General features: G+C 53.7%; 2 protein-coding genes across 6 annotated transcripts in view; both read left to right on the forward strand.

The window, feature by feature from the left end:
- The window catches only part of KMT2A (lysine methyltransferase 2A), a 46729-nt gene extending 26937 nt beyond the window's left edge, over positions 1-19792 (forward strand). For 4 of the 5 annotated variants that reach the window (XM_074561400.1, XM_074561401.1, XM_074561403.1 and 1 more), the window contains 17 exons: positions 172-278; positions 415-552; positions 1747-1905; positions 2188-2305; positions 2387-2465; positions 2722-2882; positions 5195-5380; positions 6006-10317; positions 11572-11652; positions 12181-12245; positions 12640-12810; positions 13400-13474; positions 13769-13943; positions 14339-14446; positions 14875-14958; positions 15351-15480; positions 15877-19792. In XM_074561400.1, coding sequence (XP_074417501.1) covers positions 172-278; positions 415-552; positions 1747-1905; positions 2188-2305; positions 2387-2465; positions 2722-2882; positions 5195-5380; positions 6006-10317; positions 11572-11652; positions 12181-12245; positions 12640-12810; positions 13400-13474; positions 13769-13943; positions 14339-14446; positions 14875-14958; positions 15351-15480; positions 15877-16152 — 6425 coding nt within the window. In that variant the 3' untranslated portion in view covers positions 16153-19792. Of the gene's footprint in view, positions 1-171; positions 279-414; positions 553-1746; positions 1906-2187; positions 2306-2386; positions 2466-2721; positions 2883-5194; positions 5381-6005; positions 10318-10966; positions 11160-11571; positions 11653-12180; positions 12246-12639; positions 12811-13399; positions 13475-13768; positions 13944-14338; positions 14447-14874; positions 14959-15350; positions 15481-15876 lie in introns of those variants that run through there. The other variant, XR_012584108.1, reaches the window with a different exon arrangement.
- A 140-nt stretch (positions 19793-19932) lies between these two features.
- TTC36 (tetratricopeptide repeat domain 36) lies at positions 19933-20980 on the forward strand. Its single transcript, XM_074561407.1, has 3 exons — positions 19933-20188; positions 20269-20457; positions 20537-20980. The coding sequence occupies exons 1-3, from the start codon at positions 20074-20076 to the stop codon at positions 20803-20805; spliced, it is 573 nt and encodes a 190-aa protein (XP_074417508.1). The 5' UTR covers positions 19933-20073; the 3' UTR covers positions 20806-20980.
- Positions 20981-20991: the final 11 nt, after the last annotated feature.

Consider the following 20991-nt stretch of genomic DNA (forward strand, 5'->3'; position numbering starts at 1 on the left):
CGGGCTGTGTGCGGCTGATGTGTGCTCGTCCTGGCTGTACAAGCTGCCTGTTGAAAACTCCGGGCTGCTGTTTGGCCCTTCTGCCCTGCTTGCTTACTGATGGTCTTTTCAGATGAGTTTTTCCCTCCCTGTGCTTGGAGAACAAACAGCGTTCTCTCTTTTTACCATAAGGCTCTGACAGAAGCAGAGAGGACAGTCCTGAACTGAACCCACCTCCGGACGTGGAAGACAACAGGCAGTGCGCATTGTGCCTGAAGTACGGCGACGACAGCGCTAACGTGAGTCCCTGGCAATAGGAGCTGAGCTGAGCAGTACTGCAGCGCTACAGCCTCGGCGCCGGGGAGAGGCTGGATGCTTTTGGGACTGTTGTGTCTCGTGGAACCTTTGAAAAGAATGTGTCCTTCCGCTCTTTAGGATGCTGGACGTCTCCTCTATATTGGCCAGAACGAGTGGACGCATGTGAACTGTGCGTTATGGTCAGCAGAGGTGTTTGAAGATGATGATGGTTCTCTGAAGAACGTGCACATGGCTGTGATCAGGGGAAAGCAGCTGGTGGGTATCAGTAAGGAACGCTCTGCTAAACCGCACGCTGATTCACACAGAACCAAGACAGGAACCCGGCTAAAGGATTCCTTGCGTGTAGCTTTTCTGCTCTGTCCCCTCTTTGCTTTTTTGGGGTTTTTTACGCTACATACAATAGACCTGACTGCAGATACTTGAAAATGTCCTTGATCCCTGCTCAGTTCGGACATACTGTGGAGACCAAAGGGAATGTAACGGGAGAATTGGAGTCGTGTTTTTCTCAGAAGGTCTTGGCTTGCCAGCACTATACCTTAGGCAGTTGATGCCACATCTGTAGTCACAACCTGGTTTTAAAAACCGTATGGAATATGTAAAGCACGGCCAAATGTTGTGTTACAGCCCAGCGCCTCTCTAGTACAAGGACTTCCCAGATCTTCTGTTGCAGTCTGAGCCAGTGAGAGCAGAGGAACTCAAAGGAGAGAGCGCGAGCCTGTACCTGATATTTTGACCTAGGTTAAATTTTATATAGGTATAACACAAATAAAAATTGCAAGCAGTATTGTCCAGTTCAAGGTGTTGATCAAGGAGCGGTTTGAGTGCAGATGGAGGATCTTGGGATCTGGCTTGTACGTAGCTACTCTGGAAAACACTGCAAAAAGAGTGATGGTGGACTTTTCTCTGGGCTCCTGAGCAGCCTCAGAAAATGAAATAATCTTCTGTTGTGAAGTAGTTGTGTACTTTCCAGAAGAATGAAATGAGACTGGAAGCATCACTAGAAATTAGGCTTTCCAAATTTTGGTTTAATACTGTGCCATTTGGTCCTAAATATGTATTAAAACAGCAGCAGCAGTGGAATAGGACTGCTCTTAGCCAGCAGTGAGCTGCCCACGTGGGGCGTGCTCTGTGCAGCAGAAATAGTTGACATACACCTTGTGAAGCTTGCGAATACGTGGCTTGGGTATGGAGTAGGAGCAAGAAAGTCTGAGGCCTGGAGGAACCGGGCTGCAAATGCCAGAGTTGTTCCGTGTGAGGGATTCTTCTCTCGCCTCCTCCTCTGTGTCTCGCTTGTGTGTGTGAGTCGGGGTGGGGAAACGTTACAGCAGTGACGTGGGAGGGCAGGCATTACTCTCAACTCCTGTCTGCGCCCAAAAACCCAGCTGACAACACTAATGGTAGCCTGGATTTAGAAGGGATTAATTTTTAACTATTTTTTTTCTTTCATAGAGATGCGAGTTCTGCCAGAAGTCGGGCGCCACAGTAGGCTGCTGCCTTACCTCCTGTACCAGTAACTACCACTTCATGTGCTCGCGAGCCAAGAACTGCGTCTTTCTGGACGATAAGAAAGTTTACTGCCAGAGGCATCGCGACTTGATCAAGGGAGAGGTAAGATTCCTCTTTCGCACCCTGCCTCGCCTGAAGGTGGGGTTACCCTGTGACTACGAGCAGTGTGTAGGAGTTACTGTTGAGTGCGTCCCTTACTAACGAGGGCCGGACCACGGTGCTGTTAAACAGAAGTCAGTGGTACAGCTGGCACGGGGAAGTTTGGCAAGTGGCACTACGTGGCGGTTCAAAAACCAAGCTGAGGATGGAGTTAGACAGACTGCAGAGCGTGCGCGTGGTGGTTCCTTTAAAATTAACGGGTAGTTTTGTGGGTTCTTGTTCCAGGTGGTGCCTGAGAACGGGTTTGAAGTTCTTAGGAGAGTTTTTGTGGACTTTGAAGGGATCAGTTTGAGAAGAAAATTCCTTAGTGGCTTGGAACCGGAGAACATCCACATGATGATTGGTAAGATCTGGTCTCTGGAGGCTTGGTCCACCTTTGGTGCTGGAATCTGCCTCACAGACCTTTTCTGGTCCTCCTGCTCAGGTTCGATGACAATAGACTGCTTAGGAATCCTGAATGACCTCTCAGACTGTGAAGACAAGTTGTTTCCCATCGGCTATCAGTGAGTATAAGCTGTTTCATGATTTAGATGTCTTTTAGTATGTTCGATGCCAAACCAGGGCTGAAGTAACAGATGTAAAAAGGGACTGTGGTGTTCATACGCCGTTCAGGAATCTTGCGATTAAGCTGGGTGTGCAGCAGGTTGTGCCAGGAAGCCTTTGTCCCGTGAAATGTTGGGAAACTGAAAATTTCAGAGAGGAATGCTGAGGTTTACTGGACTGTCGAACACACTGTGTGACGTTTGAACTCTCCTCCAGGTGCTCCAGGGTGTACTGGAGCACAACTGATGCCAGGAAGCGCTGCGTGTACACCTGCAAGATCATGGAGTGCCGACCGCCGGTCATCGAACCGGACATCAACAGCACTGTGGAGCATGATGACAACAGAACCATTGCCCACAGCCCCGTGCCCCTGACAGGTAATCTGGCAAGGACTTTCTAAAGGCATATTCTCTACCCGGTTTTGCCGTAGTGCTTCCTCACCAGAAAGCCAGGTGGCAGCTAGGACCTGCGCCTCTCAAACCGATTTGGACCGGAATCCTCTTCAGGCTTCCCAATTATGGTACAGCATCTTAAGGCTTAAGAGCTCAGCTCCTGAGTGTACCAGTAACTTTGGAAACTTGAGGCAAACAAAACCTACTGTAGTCATGCTTTTTAGTCTACAGATCTGAGATTATTCTAGTGATCTGAAACTTCCAATTGTACTTCAGGTGCCAGTGTTGGTATGTAGTACGGGGGCTGTTAATTACTGCCTTGCGCAGCAGTACCGCACTGCTTCTGTATTTCCACATTGCTTTCTCTGTAGCCACAGATGACTTTAGGAAAAAATAATAATTTCCACCCTATCCTTTCCAGCTCCCAGAAGGTGAGGCTGAGGATGATTTTTTAAACGTTTAGAATAATTGTCATTGTCAACATAAAATATGAAGCTTTATTAAAATGTAATGGAATTTCGTGGGTAAGCTGAGGGTGACTGTATTGCTGCAAGTATTTGAAAATGTTCTTAGGAGAAGAAGCCAGCCGTTATCTGATGGCAAAGAAGCAGTAATCTCTGTGTTTGTTTAACAAACATCCCGATTCCCCAAGTGAAACCCGATAGCCGTAGATACTTTATAGAATCATAGAGTCTTCATGGTTGGAAAGGACCTTTGAGATCATGGAGTCCAACCAAACAACCTACAATCTCTGCCACTAGAGCAGGCCCTGAAGCGCCACATCCAGACGTTTCTTAAATACCTCTAGGGATGGTGACTCTACCACGTTCCTGGGCAGGCTGTTCCAGTGCCTGACCACTCTTTCAGTAAAGTAATTCTTCCTAATATCTAATCTAAACCTCCCCTGCCTCCCCTGCCGCAACTTCAGACCATTTCCTCTGGTTCTGTCATTATTCCCCTGGGAGAAGAGGCCAACAGCCACCTCTCTCCACCCTCCTTTCAGGTAGCTGTAGAGGGCAATGAGGTCTCCCCTCAGCCCCCTCTTCTCCAAGCTAAACATGCCCAGCTCCCTCAGCCTCTCCTCACATGCCCTGGTCTCCAGACCCCTCACCAGCCTGGTCGCTCTCCTCTGGACACGCTCCAGCACCTCAATGTCCCTCTTGTACAGCGGGGCCCAGAGCTGAACACAGCACTCGAGGTGAGGCCTCACCAGTGCCCAGTACAGAGGCACCATCCCTTCCCTGCTCCTGCTGGCCACGCTATTCCTGATACAAGCCAGGATGCTGTTGGCCTTCTTGGCCACCTGGGCACACTGCTGGCTCATGTTAAGCTGGCCGTCCACCGGCACCCCCAGGTCCTTTTCTGCCGGGCAGCTTTCCAGCCACTCTGCCCCAAGCCTGTAGCGTTGCTTGGGGTGGTTGTGACCGAAATGCAGGACCCGGCACTTGGCCTTGTTAAACTTCACACAGTTGGCCTTGGCCCATGGATCCAGCCTGTCCAGGTCCCTCTGCAGAGCCTTTCTACCCTCGAGCAGATCAACACTCCCATCTAGTTTGGTGTCGTCTGCGAACTTACTGAAGGTGCACTCAATCCCCTCATCCAGATCATTGATAAAGATATTAAACAAAACTGGCCCCAAGACTGAGCCCTGAGGGACACCACTGGTGAGCAGCCGCCAAGAGGATTCCACCCCATTAGTCCCAACTCTCTGGGCACGGCCATCCAGCCAGTTTTTAACCCAGCGAAGAGTACACTTGTCTATGCCATGATTCGCCAGCTTCTCCAGGAGAATGCTGTGGGGGACGGTGTCAAAGGCCTTACCAAAGTCCAGATAGACAACGTCCACAGCCTTCCCCACATCCAGAAGGCAGGTCACATGGTCATAGGAAGAGATCAGGTTGGTTAAGCAGGACCTCCCTTTGCTAAGCCCATGCTGGCTGGCCCTGATCCCTTGGCTGCCCTGCGCTTGCCGTGAGAGCTCACTCAAGATGATCCTCTCCATGATCTTCCCTGGTACCGAGTTCAGGCTGACAGGCCTGTAGTTCCCCGGATCCTCCTTCCGACCCTTCTTGTAGATGGGCGTCACATTAGCCACCCTCCAGTCATCTGGTACCTGCCCTGTTGACCAGGATTGTTGATAAATGATGGATAACTGATAAATTGGTGAGCTCTCCCGCCAGCTCCCTGAGTACTCTTGGGTGAATCCCATCCGGCCCCGTAGACTTCTGTGCGTAATCAGAGCATAGCTTTTAGGATTCAGTGATGCCTTATACTGTTGTTTCTCTTTTATACAACAGAAACTTTACCTAAGGACAGCCGAAATACACCTGAGATTGTAAACCTGCCGTCGCCAGATCGTCCCTTGCACTCTCAGACCTCCGGCTCCTGCTACTACCCAGTGCTCTCCAAGGGGCCCAGGATCAGGATGCCCAGTTACCCGTCCACACAGAGGTCCCCCGGCTCCAGGCCGTTACCCTCTGCAGGTATTTCGGTTGTGGGGATGGGTTTTTTGTTTGTTTTGGAAATATTTTGGGGGTTGGTTTGTGTCTTTTTTGGCTTCATTTGGAACGTGGTGTTTAGTGTTGTGTTTCTAGAGAAAACAGTGAAATGGCAATAGGTTTGAGGGAAGGAAAGTTTTGAAAATATACAGTAGAGATGGCTGTCAAGAAATGTACCACTGGAACAAAAATTAAGAAAGCGACGTTTGGGCGATACAATGGCAGTGATGCAGAAGAGCAATAAGATGAGTTAGGGACTGAATCATCTCGGTCGGTATTTTTCCAGAGTGAGTCGGAAATCTGGGATTGTAATTCAGCTGCTATTTCTGTATGAATGTGTCATGTTTTGTTTCAAACTGATGTTGAAAAGTCACCTCTGAAGTTGAGATATGGAACCCCGAGATACAAACTTGTCAGCTCCACATGCTGAATACCGACTGACGGTATCAGATTTTTAATACCTGTCTCAAGTATTGTCATTACCTTAATGTTATTTGGCCGAAAGCCTTTTGTGGTTGTTCATTTTTGTGGCTTATACGAAGGAATTGGGGGTGTATTGGTTGTGAAGGCTTCAGATCACTTGATGGTCTTTCTTGCCTTGTTTTCTCAGGAAGTCCTACCCCAGTGACCCACGAAATAGTGACAGTGGGAGATCCTTTGCTGTCCTCCGGACTGAAGAGCATTGGTTCTAGGAGACATAGCACCTCCTCTTTGTCACAGCAGCACTCAAAGCTCCGGATGATTTCCCCCACGCGAGCTGGGAACACTTACTCCAGGCACAGCGGATCTTCGGTTTCCAGCATGGGCTCCTCCTCAGAACACGAACCCAGCATCAAAAGCACTGACCGCTTTGTGGGATTGGCGAGCGCAGGGACTCCGAGCGCCCCAGTTCCAAGCTGCTCTGCCAGTTCAGGCTCCCAGAAAACGGCGGCTACAAGTGGCAGTAAAACTTACCAGCTGGACGCATCTCAGTCTGCGGAAGGAAAACATTCTAGCAGCTCAGACTTGATAGCCAAAGGTGCGCCTTCTAAGGGAGAGAAGATGAAAACACCCACCTCAAAGGAGCCGGATTATTCAGCTCATAGTTTTGCTTCTGGAGGAAACTCCAAAATGTCCACTCAACCAACTGGTTCATCGGGCGCAGAAATGAATGTTAAAATGGGAACCTTCCAAGAATGTTCAGGCTCATTTTCGTCCAAAGAAGCGATATCCTTCCCGCCTTTGCATCAGAGAGGCCCAAGGAAAGACAGAGATCAGCACGCGGAACCCACACAGCCAGAGAAAACGACTGTGGCTGAGGAGACGGATGCAAAGACCCTGAAGTCTGCTGGAGTAAACAGCAGATCTCCTGCAGCCAGCGAGCAGGTGGTGTCTGCCCCCAGGGACAGGCGTCAAAAGGGGAAAAAGTTAATGAAAGATAGCTTTAAGGAGAAGCATCCCCTGAAATCTGTTACAGATTCAAGTCAAGCAGCAGGCAGTGATGAGGGAAACCTGAAACCAGAATTTGGTAATCAGGGTTTGGCGACTGAACAGATCAGCCAGAGGTTATGTAATAATGCTCCTGCTGAAAAAGCTGGCGAGAAGTCTCCGCCGTCACAGGGGCCCTCGAAAGGTTCTGCAGCACAGATGGAAGCAGCCTCTAAGGAATCGCAGGCACCAAGGAAGCGCACCGTTAAAGTCACTCTGACTCCTCTCAAGATGGAAAATGAAAACCAGTCTAAGAGCGCACAGCAGGAAAGTGATGCTGACCCTCAGTCTGCAGGAGCAGAACTGGCCGCTTTGGCGGAGCCCTCCTCAACTTCGGAGAGCCCAGAAGAGAACCCCGGCGTTCAGGAAAGCCCAAACGAGGCACCGGCACAGGAGTCTCAAGCTAATGCATTTGAAAATCTGCCTGTTCAAGATAACAACTTGATGCTCCAGGATGGAGCTAAAGCTCAAGAAGAGGGCTCCTACAAGCGCAGGTATCCACGGAGAAGCGCTCGGGCCAGGTCCAACATGTTCTTTGGGTTGACTCCTCTGTATGGCGTGCGGTCTTACGGAGAGGAAGACATCCCCTTCTACAGTAACTCCACTGGGAAGAAGCGAGGAAAGCGGTCTGCGGAAGGACAAGTGGACGGTGCGGATGACTTGAGCACGTCGGATGAGGACGACTTATACTATTATAATTTCACTAGAACGGTGGTTTCCTCGAATGCGGAGGAGAGGCTCGCATCCCATAACTTGTTCAGGGAGGAGGAGCAGTGCGATCTTCCAAAAATCTCCCAGCTGGATGGTGTGGATGATGGAACGGAAAGCGATACCAGTGTCACGGCAACAACACGAAAAGTCAGTCAAGTAACAAAAAGGAGTGGTAAAGAAAACGGAACAGAGAACTTGAAGCTCGACAGAAGTGAAGAAGCTGGAGAGAAAGTCCAAGTCACCAAGAGCTCCACTGTCCACAAAACCGACCCGAAGATTGATAACTGCCATCCCGTGAGCAGGGTTAAAGCGCAAGGGCAGGACTCACTGGAAGCTCAGCTGAGCTCACTGGAAACGGGCCGCAGGGCTCACGCGAGCACGCCCTCTGACAAGAACTTGCTGGACACTTTTAACACAGAACTTCTGAAATCCGACTCGGACAATAACAACAGCGATGACTGCGGGAACATCCTCCCGTCCGACATCATGGACTTTGTACTGAAGAACACGCCGTCCATGCAGGCGTTGGGAGAAAGTCCCGAGTCCTCCTCATCTGAACTCCTAACGCTGGGAGAAGGTTTAGGTCTCGACAGCAACCGTGGCAAGGATATGGGTTTGTTTGAGGTGTTCTCCCAGCAGCTGCCAACCGCCGAGCCAGTAGACAGCAGCGTCTCTTCCTCCATATCGGCGGAGGAGCAGTTTGAATTGCCACTGGAGCTTCCTTCCGATCTCTCTGTTCTGACCACCCGCAGCCCGACGGTGCCCAGCCAGAATCACAACAGGCTCCCCGTCATCTCGGAGTCCTCCCTCTCCTCCTCAGGAGAGAGGTCGATGCTTGCCTTGCCTTCCACCGAGTCTGGGGAAAAGAGAGTGACGGTCACAGAAAAGTCTGCCTCGGGGGAAGGTGATACAGCTCTCCTGAGTCCGGGAGTAGACCCGAGCCCCGAAGGCCACATGACTCCCGATCACTTCATCCAGGGTCACATAGATGCAGAGCATATAGCCAGCCCGCCCTGCGGCCCCGTCGAGCAGGGGCACGGCAGCAACCAGGATTTAACGAGAAACAGCGGGACTCCGGGTATCCAGGTGCCGGTGTCGCCCACCGTTCCCCTCCAGAGCCAGAAGTACGTGCCAAACTCCACGGACAGTCCCGGCCCCTCGCAGATCTCCAACGCTGCGGTGCAGACAACGCCGCCCCACCTCAAGCCAGCCGCAGAAAAGCTGCTGGTAGTCAATCAAAACATGCAGCCGCTCTACGTCCTCCAAACGCTTCCCAACGGCGTTACCCAAAAGATACAGTTAACGCCCTCCGTTAGTTCTGCGCAGAGCGTGATGGAGACCAACGCCTCGGTGCTGGGGCCCATGGGCAGCGGGCTCACGCTGACCACGGGATTAAATCCGAGCTTGCCCTCGTCTCAGTCGTTGTTCCCTCCCACGAGCAAGGGGCTGCTGCCCATGTCCCATCACCAGCACATCCATCCCTTCTCCACAGCTGGCCAGACTGGCTTCCCACCAAACATCAGCAGCCCTTCGCCAGGTCTTCTCATCGGTGTGCAGCCGCCCCCGGATCCCCAGCTCTTGGTGTCTGAAGCCAGTCAGAGGACAGACCTTGGTTCCACCTCTTCTACCCCAGCTGCTGCCCTGGGCAAGAAACGGCCCATCTCTCGTCTGCAGTCGCGGAAGAACAAGAAGCTGGCTCCCTCTGGAACCCCTTCTGCTATTGCTCCTCCCGATATGGTCTCCAACATGACCTTAATTAATTTTGCTCCTTCCCAGATTTCCAACCACCCATTGGATTTGGGAACCATTGCGAATTCAACCTCCCATAGAACCGTCCCCAATATTATCAAAAGGTCCAAGTCCGGGGTCATGTATTTTGAGCAAACATCTTTGCTCCCGCAAGGTGGGACTGCTACCGCAGTGGGCACGTCTCCCAGTGTTATCGGGCCAGATGCCAGTCACCTCCCAGCAGGGCCCGTGTCAGGGCTGGCATCAAGCTCCTCGGTGCTGAACGTCGTCTCCATGCAGGCCACAGCAGCCCCTACTACCGGTGGGTCGGTTCCCAGTCACGTTCTGGGACAAAGTTCGGTAACGTTAACTAGCCCTGGATTATTAGGGGACCTCGGCTCAATAAGCAACCTCCTGATCAAAGCCAGTCAGCAGAGCCTTGGGCTTCAGGAGCAGCACATGACTTTACCACCAAGTTCTGGGATGTTCTCGCAACTGGGAGCATCCCAGACTCCGTCTACGGCAGCAATGACGGCCGCGTCCAGCATTTGTGTTCTGCCTTCAGCTCAGACGATGGGCATGACGGTTGCTCCCTCGTCTGCTGACCCAGAGGGCTCTTACCAGCTCCAGCACATGACACAACTCTTGGCCAGCAAAACCGGGGTTGCTTCCTCCCAGCTGGACCTTGGCACGGCTTCGGCAACCACGCAGTTGTCGAGCTTTCCACAGTTGGTTGACGTTCCCAATAATACCGGGCTGGAACAAACCAAGGCTTCCTCCTCGGTGATGCACGCCAGCTCGGCATCTCCCGGGGGCTCCCCGTCATCGGGTCAGCAGTCAGCCACTAGCTCCGTGCTGGGCCCCGCGAAAATGAAGCCGAAAATCAAACGCATCCAGCCATCGCTAGACAAGGGGAACGGGAAGAAGCACAAAACTTCTCATGCGTGGACCGGTTCCTCTGAAGCACAGGTTCCTGAGAGAGGGGCCACCGCTGCACCCCAGGCCTCAGCTGCAGGGTAAGAGGAGTGTTTGATTTTGCTCATCCCTGAGGTTTTGTAACAATATAATGCTAGTTTTACAGGAGATTTTCCTCTTGAATGATAAGTTCTAAGGTAAAAACCCCAGCTGCCGCCAGGAAGCAAATCTCTCTAAAAGAGTTCCTAGAACTTTGACCTCTCTTAAGGGAAGGATGGAAAACCGAGGCTTTGAGGACTTTATTCATCACTGACAGCTCTGGCAAACTAGAGAGTGGTTTAGAGGTAGCAGTAGAGCAAATGGCACTCAAAAGGGCGATGGGTTCTGTTCCTTTATGTTGTTCATGCGAGTAAGCGCTCTAGAAGTTTTAATTGTAGTACCAGCAGTGTCCCGGGCACCAAAGTGACACGGTTACGGTGTTGCCTTGGTCATTCTGATTACAGAGCTTAAACTAACAGTTTCTGTGAGCTCGGCATCTCTCCAGTCTGCAGTTGGTTCCTCCTGCCCCTCTCCCCACTCTTTATCCCCCCAGGCAAGAGGGAGTGGGGAGGAACTGGCAGAACAGGGAGACTCGCTCTCTGCTTCCTCAGTAGAGGATTGCTCCCCAGACCTTAGTGACGCTTGAGCGGACTCTTTGCAGTGTGCATCTGTAGAGAGAGTAAGAGCTGCTGCTCTGTGTTCTGCATGCAGAACTGGATGGTTTTCTCCAAGTAGTCCATAGCTGTGTCTCAGTCTCACCCTGCCAGCAATTACCCGTTCTGGCTGCCGGAGAGAGCTCTGCAAAGCGATTGCTGATGCCGACAGACAGTAACGTCCAGCTCGTGGTGACTGAGAAATACCGCACATCACTTGTGTAATGCCGTCATCGTCTTAATGTCTCCTAGTAGGTCTGGTTCTTAAACTCTCCAGCCCAAACTCTTTAGACAGCTTAACCTTTTAAAAAAGCTTTTTTGCGTTGCTGACGCTTGCCAAGTTGTTTCAGTCTGTAAGTGTTTTCTGTAGCTGCTGCCACATTCCGCCATGCACCTCCTGACTCCTGAGCTCGCGGCTGCTCAGGCGCCCGGGCTCATGCTCCTCCTTCCTCTTGACGTGCAAGTCTTGATTCTGGCGCGGTGCTGGCAGTGTGATCCCGCTCCCTGTATCTCAGGAGCGCTTGTTACTACTTCTGTGGTTCTGCTGAACTGCGGAATCGCTGGTGGCAGCTCCTGGTGGATCTGTCACCGCTTTCCAGCCTCCTTTGTGCCATACGTGGCTTGGGCAGGGATTTTGAATGTCCCTAAATCTCTTTGTTCCAGGCCTCCTGTTGTGAAGGCAGACACGCAGGATGCGGCGAGCGTAGATCAGCCATCGCAGAAACAATGCGGCCAGGCTGCAGGGTAAGTATCGAGCAGGCCTTGCCCTCAGGTTCTGCTCGCTTGAGCTCAAGGAAGGTTATACCGAGAATGCGAGAAGCCTTACTTGGCTGGTTCAGCTGTCGTGGGAGCCTTCAGTCTGGAATGAGCGGTTACGTTTAGCTACAATATGGGGCCATTTTTCAAATGAAGTTGCACGTAGCTGTGGGGAGCTCGCTGCGTGCCGAGAGCAAACCGCTCATCGAGCTTTGGCTGATCATACGTCAGCACACGCTGTGTGACTGGGGGGCTGGTACAAAGGACCCGTCACGGACTGCGTTAAATCAGGCTGCTCCCCGCAGACTGATGGACGCCTCAAAAATAAACGCCACCTAGTAGAATCTGTTGGCGTGTTTGTTCCCAGTTGAACTGCTGTTGGAACATTCGATGTGGAAAAAGGGTCTTGTACCCCCGCCTAGTTCTCAGAGTTTGTAGGGGAGTGCTGGGGGCTGGTGAGGAAGTGAGGTGGGTCGGTAACCATCTTTCTTCACGTTCCCTTCCTTCCCTCCCAAGGCAAACGGCAGTCCTCCCGGAGTCTCAGTCAACGCAGAACTCAACAAACGAGCAGGAAAATGCAGGTACGTCACTTCTTCAAAAGCCCCGAGTCTTGGGATTCTTCTGGACGGGGAAATGAGTACCTTGGAGTTTGGATTTTTGTGTGTCTCGTTCTCTCAGGAAAGATCCCAGCGCTAATAGTCCTGTTATTCTTGCTCTGAAGGGAGGAAAGGTTTGTTTGCTAAGAATAGATACTGGACAAATAGTGATGTCTCTATTTTTAGCTTGTGGAAATTTCAGCACTTGAGATTTCACACTCTTACTGCAACACTGTCTAGATTTTTTTCTTGGACAGATCTACTGGTCAAACGGCAAGTTAGTAATAGGTAGTAATTCATTGCCACTTGTGGAGCGACCAGTGGAAAAAACATCATTCTGCCCAGTTTCCATCTTCATGCTGGCCTCCGTCTTTCCCAGGCTCAAAAGCTGTCGAGGAAGAGGAGAGTACTTTCAGCTCCCCACTTATGTTTTGGCTTCAGCAAGAACAAAAGAGGAAAGAGTGTCTCGGTGAGAAGAAACCAAAGAAAGGTTTGGTTTTTGAGATCTCTAGTGATGACGGTTTTCAAATCTGCGCAGAAAGCATTGAAGGTGAGAACTGTGCGTTTCGCTTTTACTGGTTTTAGCTTTCCTTGCTAGAAGTAAAATCGTGACTTCTGAGGATCTGTTACTTGCTTTTTAATAGACTTAAATTGATTTACAGCCCTAGAACAATCCTAGTTCCTAGCAATGTCTGAATTGCATTGAAAAAGTTTGGTGTTGGTTGTTTTGGTTTTTTTAGTCATTGTCCCCTTTTGTTCTACCAGTTGAGCAATGGTCTTGAACCATACTTAGGAAATAGTCAGTGTGGCTCAGACAGCGGGGATCTAGGCTTCTCCTCTAGACCATTTGCTGAGCACACTTCCCTTTATGCCAAAGGGAATTTTGGAGAGGCCAGAAGATCCGAGGATCTTAATTCACGGCCCATGAAAGGGATGCAGACTTCATATTAGTTCATTTAAACGTGAGCACGTGCTGGAAAACAGCATACTGCACACGCACGTAGAAGTCTGCCGATGGTGTGTTGTTTCACGGAAACCTGATGAGATGTGGGAAAAGAAGAGCTGTAGCAGGGCCCTGTTGTGGCAGTCAGCGCTCGGACCCTGGTTCACTCTGTTGCCTTCTGTTTGTGCCACTGCAGATGCCTGGAAGTCGCTGACCGACAAGGTCCAAGAAGCCCGTTCCAATGCCCGCCTGAAGCAGCTGTCCTTTGCAGGTAACGCCCGCTGCCAGACTCCCTCCTGCTGCGCCTCTGAGCGCGTGAGGGCAAACGCGTCTCTCTGTGAGCGACTTGGGGTTCAGAGTCTTGGGAGCGTCCGTGCAGCCGCTGCCTGCTTTACGGAGGGTAGTTGCTGCCTGATGAAATGATTGAAAATTCTGACGTAGAATGAAGTTGCTTCTGTGACGATGGCAGGCTGGCACACGAGTTGTCTTTGGCAAGCTGCCGTATCCTCCTGCTCCAAGGCTGCATTGGCAGTTGGGTTTTTTGGTGTGCTGTGTCTCGTTCCAGGTGTGAATGGTTTGAGGATGCTGGGGATCATCCACGATACCGTTGTGTTCCTGATTGAGCAACTGTACGGAGCAAAGCACTGCCACAACTACAAGTTCAGATTTCATAAGCCGGAGGAGGCCAATGAACCCCCTCTGAACCCGCACGGCTCTGCGAGGGCCGAAGTCCACCTGAGGCAAGTGTGAGCTTTGCCGCGTTTAAGGTTAACGGCCCGTTTGCTCCGTTAACTCGCTCCGCGGCAGGGCATAAGCAACAAATCTCTGCAGCTCTCCATTAGAAAGAAACATTCACAGCTTTTGCCTGTAAGTCAATTACAGTGCATCTTCTGAGACCGTGCGTTTCTCTGGGCCGCTTTGTTGTGACCTTTGTGGTGTTTAACAAAGCTGTACTGGCGGGCGCGTTCATCCACGGCTCTCAGAAGGGGTCGTCTGTCACCCTGAGGCAGGGAGGGCTTTAAGAGAGGACAGGCGGGAGAAGGTGCAACGCAGTAAACGTCTCGAGCTGTTGTGGCAACCACGTGTTTGTTTGCAGTCAGTAGAACAAACTTCCTCTTGTCTCTTTAAATTGCAGGAAATCGGCGTTTGATATGTTTAATTTCTTGGCTTCTAAACACCGGCAGCCGCCAGAATACAACCCAAATGACGAGGAAGAGGAGGAAGTACAGCTGAAATCAGCCCGGTACGCAGCAGAGTGTAACGGTTCAAAGGGGAAAGTAAAGCTGCGGTGGTAGAACGAGCTGCTCAGGCCTAGCTGGGCCTGGCTGTGCCTAGTGGTGTTTCAAACGTGAAAGCCACCCCGCAGCGGCGCTTGTAGGGGAGGCTCCCACAGCAGCGAGAGACCCGACAGCTGAGGGTGACCACCAGGCCAGTCTTCCTTTGGGTGTTTCTTTTCCTTCCTAATGTAAAAGGATCCGATGAGAATCGGGGCAGAGGAGGGGGGAGGTTATCTTTTATAGATCTAAAACCACTGCATTAATTTTGATGGTGTTCTCTGTGGGCTGTAGCGTGTCACAGCGTCTAAATTATTGTCTTGGCAAGTCTCCCAGGTAATACCCGGCCCAGACTCTTCGATAAAGGGCATCACTTAGCAGCGTCTCTTTGTTCTAGGAGGGCGACTAGTATGGATCTGCCGATGCCCATGCGCTTCCGACACTTGAAGAAGACCTCCAAGGAGGCAGTTGGTGTCTACAGGTAGGGTTTTGTTCCGGCACCTCTGCCTCTGGGACAGAGGAAGGTGAAAACTGGAAGACTTCTATGAAGTCAGACTGCAAAACTGAGGGGAAGAAGCAGGTTTGGGGTTTTTCCCTCCTCCTCCTCCCCACCCAAGATGTGTATTCAGAAGCAACCCTCCGCACAAAGTGCTGGGGCCTCGCTGGCGGGCCTTGGCGATAGCTGAGGCATGTGCTCAGGAGCGGGCAGGAGAAATCCGGTGTCGCTCTTGTTAGCGTTGCATTAGAGGAGAGGAGTGATGCCACAGTGACCCTGGTAACGAAGTAGCCTGTCTTCTGCAGCGTTGGCAACCTTGTGCTTCTGAGTTGTGCTTGTACCCTTTCAAACACTCGCCCATCTTGGTGCTTTTCCAGGTCTCCCATCCACGGCCGGGGTCTGTTCTGCAAAAGGAACATCGATGCAGGTGAGATGGTGATCGAATATTCAGGCAATGTCATTCGCTCCATCCTCACTGACAAACGAGAGAAATACTACGACAGTAAGGTGAGTTATGGGCTTTCGTAGAAGTTCTTAAAGAGTTTGGGAGACTGTAAGGTGGCTGTGAAGGTAGGACAGGCTTAGGCCACGTGCAAACTGCGTTGGGAACATCACGAATAGGGATTACAGACCTCCCGGGGTATTTCCGTCCTTGCTGGAGCACTAGAGGTGCCGCTTCTTTCTGAGGCAGCCCTTCCGAGGGCTGGGAAGGGTCTCGGCCCAGTCTTAGCGTGGCAGATCCAAAGGCACGGGATGAAAATGAGCTTCTGAAGGCGAGCGAAGGGCAGCTGCAGGTGCTCCGGAAGGCCTGGCCCCCGGTTGCCGCGATGAGCGAGGCTGTCTGCTAGGGTGGCTCTGCCTCCTCTGCTCTCAGCTAACCCTCTCCCTGTCCTCCGTGCGTAGGGGATCGGCTGCTACATGTTCCGCATTGACGACTCGGAAGTGGTGGATGCCACCATGCACGGGAACGCGGCCCGCTTCATCAATCACTCCTGCGAGCCCAACTGCTACTCCCGGGTCATCAACATCGATGGCCAGAAACACATCGTCATCTTCGCCATGCGCAAAATCTACCGGGGGGAAGAGCTCACCTACGACTACAAGTTCCCCATTGAAGACGCCAGCAACAAACTGCCCTGTAACTGCGGCGCCAAGAAATGCAGGAAGTTTTTAAACTAGAACTTACGTCAGCTGCAGGTGAGCCCTGAGGGGCCCGGGGCGAACCAAAGCTTGGAGCGAATCCCTCCCGGCCGCTCGGACGGGCCAGGGGGGCCGGAGGCAGGGATGGAGACGGGCTGGGCTCAGGGACCGGACTGGCGGCTGCGTTTCTCTGTCAGAGTCCACATCTTCATGTCTCGCATGCGCACACGCACCCTTGGGAGAGACACGGGCCACTGGAGAAGATCCTCGGCGTGATTATGTTTTTGCTGTTCTCATTTCCCCCCGTCCCGGTATTCGTTTCTTGTCGTGGGGCTGGCGAGCGGGAGAGGGGAGGGGAGGCCAGCCCAGGCCCCAGCCTGGGGGGCGGTGGCGCATCCTGTCCCTCCGTCCCTCTCTGTCCCTCGGCTCCGTGCCGAGTGGGGGGTCCTCTCCCTCCCGCTCGGCGGAGGGCTGTGTCGGGAGCCGGCAGCGCAGCGTGTGAGCGAGGGCCCCCCCGAGGGGAGGGACTGCAGCCCCGGGACCGTGCACCTCTGGTCCCTTGTGCTTTGCGTCCGCAGGACACTGTCTGTGAGCCGTCGGCGAGCGGCCGGCGCGGGCTGGGTGCGTTCCCTGGGTCAGGCTCAGCCGGTTTCACCTCGGAACGGGGCAGAGCGGGACAGAGCAGCCCGCAGCGGGGCTGGGGAGGGTTTGGCCAGCGTTGTGCTCCCAAACCCTGCGCGGGGACGTTCCTGGCGTTCCGTGGCAGACAGGGCTTGTGCCAGCCGTCGGGGCGCTGTGATCGCTGGGAGCAGAGGCGGGAAGCAGCCCCTTCCCCGCTCCTGCCTCCGACGGCTTCCTCCTCTGCCCAGCGAGCTGAGGGCACTGCCAGCGGGGAGCTGGTCGGAGGCACTCGGAGGGACGGAGGTCTGTGGGGAGCCCCGGGGCTGGCTGTGCGCCGCTGTAGAGCGGGAGCCGGGAGGGGACACGAGGGAGCCCCGGGCGTGGGGTCTCTGCAGGGGCCAGGCCAGCAGCGAGCCAGCCCCGTGGCCGGCAGCGCGCAGGGCGTCCCTCGGCGCTGGGCACGGTGGCGGCCGCGGTAGCCGGGGGAGCCAGCCCGTTTGAGGCCACCCCAGAGGCGCCCGCGTCCCAGCTACGGCAGCGGCATCCCCCCGCGCCCCCAAACCACAGAGAAAGAAGTGAAGAGCCCCAAGCCTGAGGAATGACGACATTGGATTTTACTCTGTTCTGTTTACAGTTTAGTATTTAAGGTTTTATAAATGTAAATATATTTTGTATATTTTTCTATGAGAAGCACTTCATAGGGGAAAGCACTTATGACGAGGCTTTTTAAACAGTGGTATTATCCTAATTTAAGAGAATCTCTTTTTAATGATTTTTTTATTTTCATAGGACGGTTATAGGAAATACCTGGCTGGTCACAGTCTGATCCTTTCTCCAGAGAGGGGGGTACACTTTATTTTTATTTTTTAACTCTTGTTCTGCCTTTTTGACTTCAGTAACTGTTTCCCGGAGGTTTGGCTGGACCTTAGTCTTGATTTCCCCGTCAAGCTGGGGCGGGAGGGGGAATTGCCTGGCTCAGGAGGGGGGTGACTGTCTGACCGACCGTCCGTGTCCCCCCCGGCCGGAGGCGGGTTCTGCCTTGCCCCGCGCGGCACCTGCCGGTACCTAGAGAGGAAAAACGAGATAAAGCCTGAGAGAGCGGACTCTCGGGGCGTGTGCCTCGTCCCGTGGGCAAGTTTTCCATGGGGAAGGGAAGGCAGGAAGCACCCTCGCAATTACGACTGTCCCTGCCGTGGGTCAGCGGGTCGGGGGGCTGCTCTGAGACGGCATTGCGGGCGGCGGGGAAGGGAGGGGAGCGCCTGGCACTCGCGGCGGGGCGCCCCGAGGCCTCTCCCTCCGAGCCGAGGGTGAAACTCGGCACACGGAGGGTCGGGAGCTGCCGGTTTCCTTTTGTTATTGCACTGTGCGGTGGTTCTTTGGCGATAACTGTTGGAAGAAGAGTCCAGTTGACGCTGCGTTTGTTACTGAGATGATTTGATGCACTGACAGTTGGGAACGCACATACCTTGGGAGGCCGAGGGGCCTGTGCCCGGGGGTCTCAGCCCCGCTCCCGGCACAGCCGCCCTGGCCCCTTCCCTGCCCCGTTCGTGACAGCAGCCCCGGGGAACAGCCCTCGCTCGGCCGAGCCCCAAATGCGCCCGAGTGGCTCCACGCTGCCGCGTGTCCCCTCGCTGGGAGGAGCGGGACAGAGGGTTGGGGGGACGGGGGGCTGCGGGAGCCCCCCGAGCGCCTGGCGCCGTGTCCCCTTGCTGCTATCGCCGTCGCGGCCGCCTCGGCGGGAGCCGCTGTGGCCAGTGGAACCGTCTGTACCCCCGGGACGCTGCGCTGCGCCCCGCGGCTGCCCGGGCCCGCGGGGACGGTGGTGGGGCAGGGACAAGCCGTGGTGGCGAGGGGTGGCCGACGTCCTCTGCCACACGGCCCCGTCCCGCCCGGGCCGGTGGCGAGCGCAGTGCAGCGTCCCCCGTATGAATGTATATTTTATAAGGACTGACGCAGATCACGGCATCTGAAAATACTAAAAGAAAAAAAAAAATACGGAACTTTAGGGCGTTTATTTTTCTTTGTACAAACCGACGTGTTTTTTGTTTTAAAGGAAAAGCGGGTCATTGCAAAGGGCTGGGTATCTTTTCTTTCTGGTTTTCTTTCGTTTCGAAGCAATACCAGGTTCTTCAGCGAGACGGTCTTTGTGCAGAATCATGCCATTCGAACCCACACGACTGCTCCACTCTCCACACTCGCAAGGTTTTTTTATAACTATAAATACAATATATATAGGAACTAATATAGTAATGCACCGTGTAATGAAGCCTAGTTCAGTATCGGTCCATGGCTTTTAATTCTCTTAACACTATAGATAAGGATTGTGTTGCAGTTGCTAACGAGGCCCGGAGAGCCCCGTCCCCACGGCGCGGCCCTTCCCGGCCCTTCTTGTTTCCAGTCAGTTCTTGTACAACCGGGTCCCTTCCTCCCCTCCCTCTCGTTTCGGTGATGAATGTCGGGTACCACCTGCATCTAGGGGAAAAACGTGCTCTGTGCTTTCCTGGTCTCTTTTTAACGAGGTACAGTAGCTTTGTCTATCAACCGAGATCTATTACTTGTGGTGTTTCTTTTATTGAGCTTAACGGTCTCTTTAGTAAATACAGGTAGGTGAATAATTGTTTCAAAAAAAAAAAAAAAAAGAAAAAAAAAAGCTCTGCAAAGGCAAGGTTATGTTCTAGAGATACATTTCTTGACAACTTATCATGTATAACAAATCTCTTCTTTTTTTTTTCTTGTGTTCTTCCAAGCTTCTGGTTGTTTGTTTGGTTGTTTTTTTTTTTTTTTAAAAAAGAAAAAAAAAGAGGAAACGTGTCTAAAGTACATCAGTGTTAACTCCCTGGCGCAGGGAAGAAGGAAATACTTTAATAGTTTAAAAAAATGCTGAAAGCTCTGCAAAAGACTGAATGTAAAAATAAAAAAGTGTACATAGTTGTAAAAAAAAAAAAAAAAAAAAACCACAAAAAAAAACAAAGGAGTTTTTAAACATGTTTATTTTCTATGCACTTTTTTTTATTTAAGTGATAGTTTAATTAATAAACATGTCAAGTTTATTGCTGCAGAGGGTTGCTCTGGATTTCTTCTTCAGGGCTGAGAAGCTGCTTTCCGGGCTCACCACGTCTCCTCCCGGGGGGACGGGAGCCCCCAGCCAGCGCCGCGGTGGGCCTTTGGTGGGCTTTTGGTGGAGCGGGGCCGTGCTGGCGCCCAGGGGTCACCTTGGGAAGCCGCGGGCGGCGGGGCCGGGCGCGGGGCTGCGATAGGACGGGCCACGTGCGGCGGGGCCCGTGGTGTGAACATTAACCGGCCGCAGCCCGGCCGCGGGGGCTCGGCGCGCGGGGCACCATGGCCACGGCCAACGACAGGGCCGTCCTGCAGACCATCTTCAACCCCAGCACCCCCTTCGGGGATATCCCCGGCCTGGACGAGGAGGAGGAGGAGGAGGACGCCCAGGAGGAAGGTGAGGCGACGCCCATGCCCCCGGGGTGTCCCGGTGCCGGTGCCTTCCCCGGCCAAGGTCCCCCTGTTGCACCGCCACAGGGGACGGCTTCGCGCCGGAGCTGCTGGAGCAGGTGCGGGACCTGGAGCTGCAGGGCGTCTCCGCTGCCGAGTCGGGGGACGTGAGTGCGGCGCTGGAGCGGTTCGGGGAGGCCATCCGCCTGCTGCCCGAGCACGCCTCCGCCTACAACAACCGCGCCCAGGCCCTGCGCCTGCGGGGGGACGTGGCAGGTGAGCGGGGACGTGCGGCCGGAGGCGGGAGACCCCCTGGGACCCCCCGCCCGCCCTGACGCCTCTCTCCCCCGGCCAGGCGCCCTGCGGGACCTGGACACAGCCATTCGCCTGAGCCGGGGCTGCGGCCGCGCCGCCTGCCAGAGCTTCGTGCAGCGCGGGCTCATCCACCGGCTGCAGGCGCGGGACGAGGAGGCCCGGCGGGACTTCGAGCGAGCGGCGCGGCTGGGCAGCGGCTTCGCCCGGCGGCAGCTGGTGCTGCTCAACCCCTACTCGGCCCTCTGCAACCAGATGCTCTGCGAGATGCTGGGGCGGCTGCGCAACCCCGGCGGCGCCAGCGGCGAGTGAGAGGGGCAGGGGCCGGGCAGAGCCGAGCTGCCAGGCCCAGGCGGGCACATCCCGGCCACCGCAGCGGGGCCCCGTTCCTCCTCTTGGCTGACAGCCAGGGACGGGAAGTACCAAAGCGCTCTGGCTCTGGCTCCGCTCCACCCCCAATAAACCTCCCTGTGTCCCTGGCACTTGGGCTCGGCGTGC

This window comes from Larus michahellis, chromosome 17, assembly GCF_964199755.1.
Source record: "Larus michahellis chromosome 17, bLarMic1.1, whole genome shotgun sequence".
NCBI classification, from domain to species: domain Eukaryota; kingdom Metazoa; phylum Chordata; class Aves; order Charadriiformes; family Laridae; genus Larus; species Larus michahellis.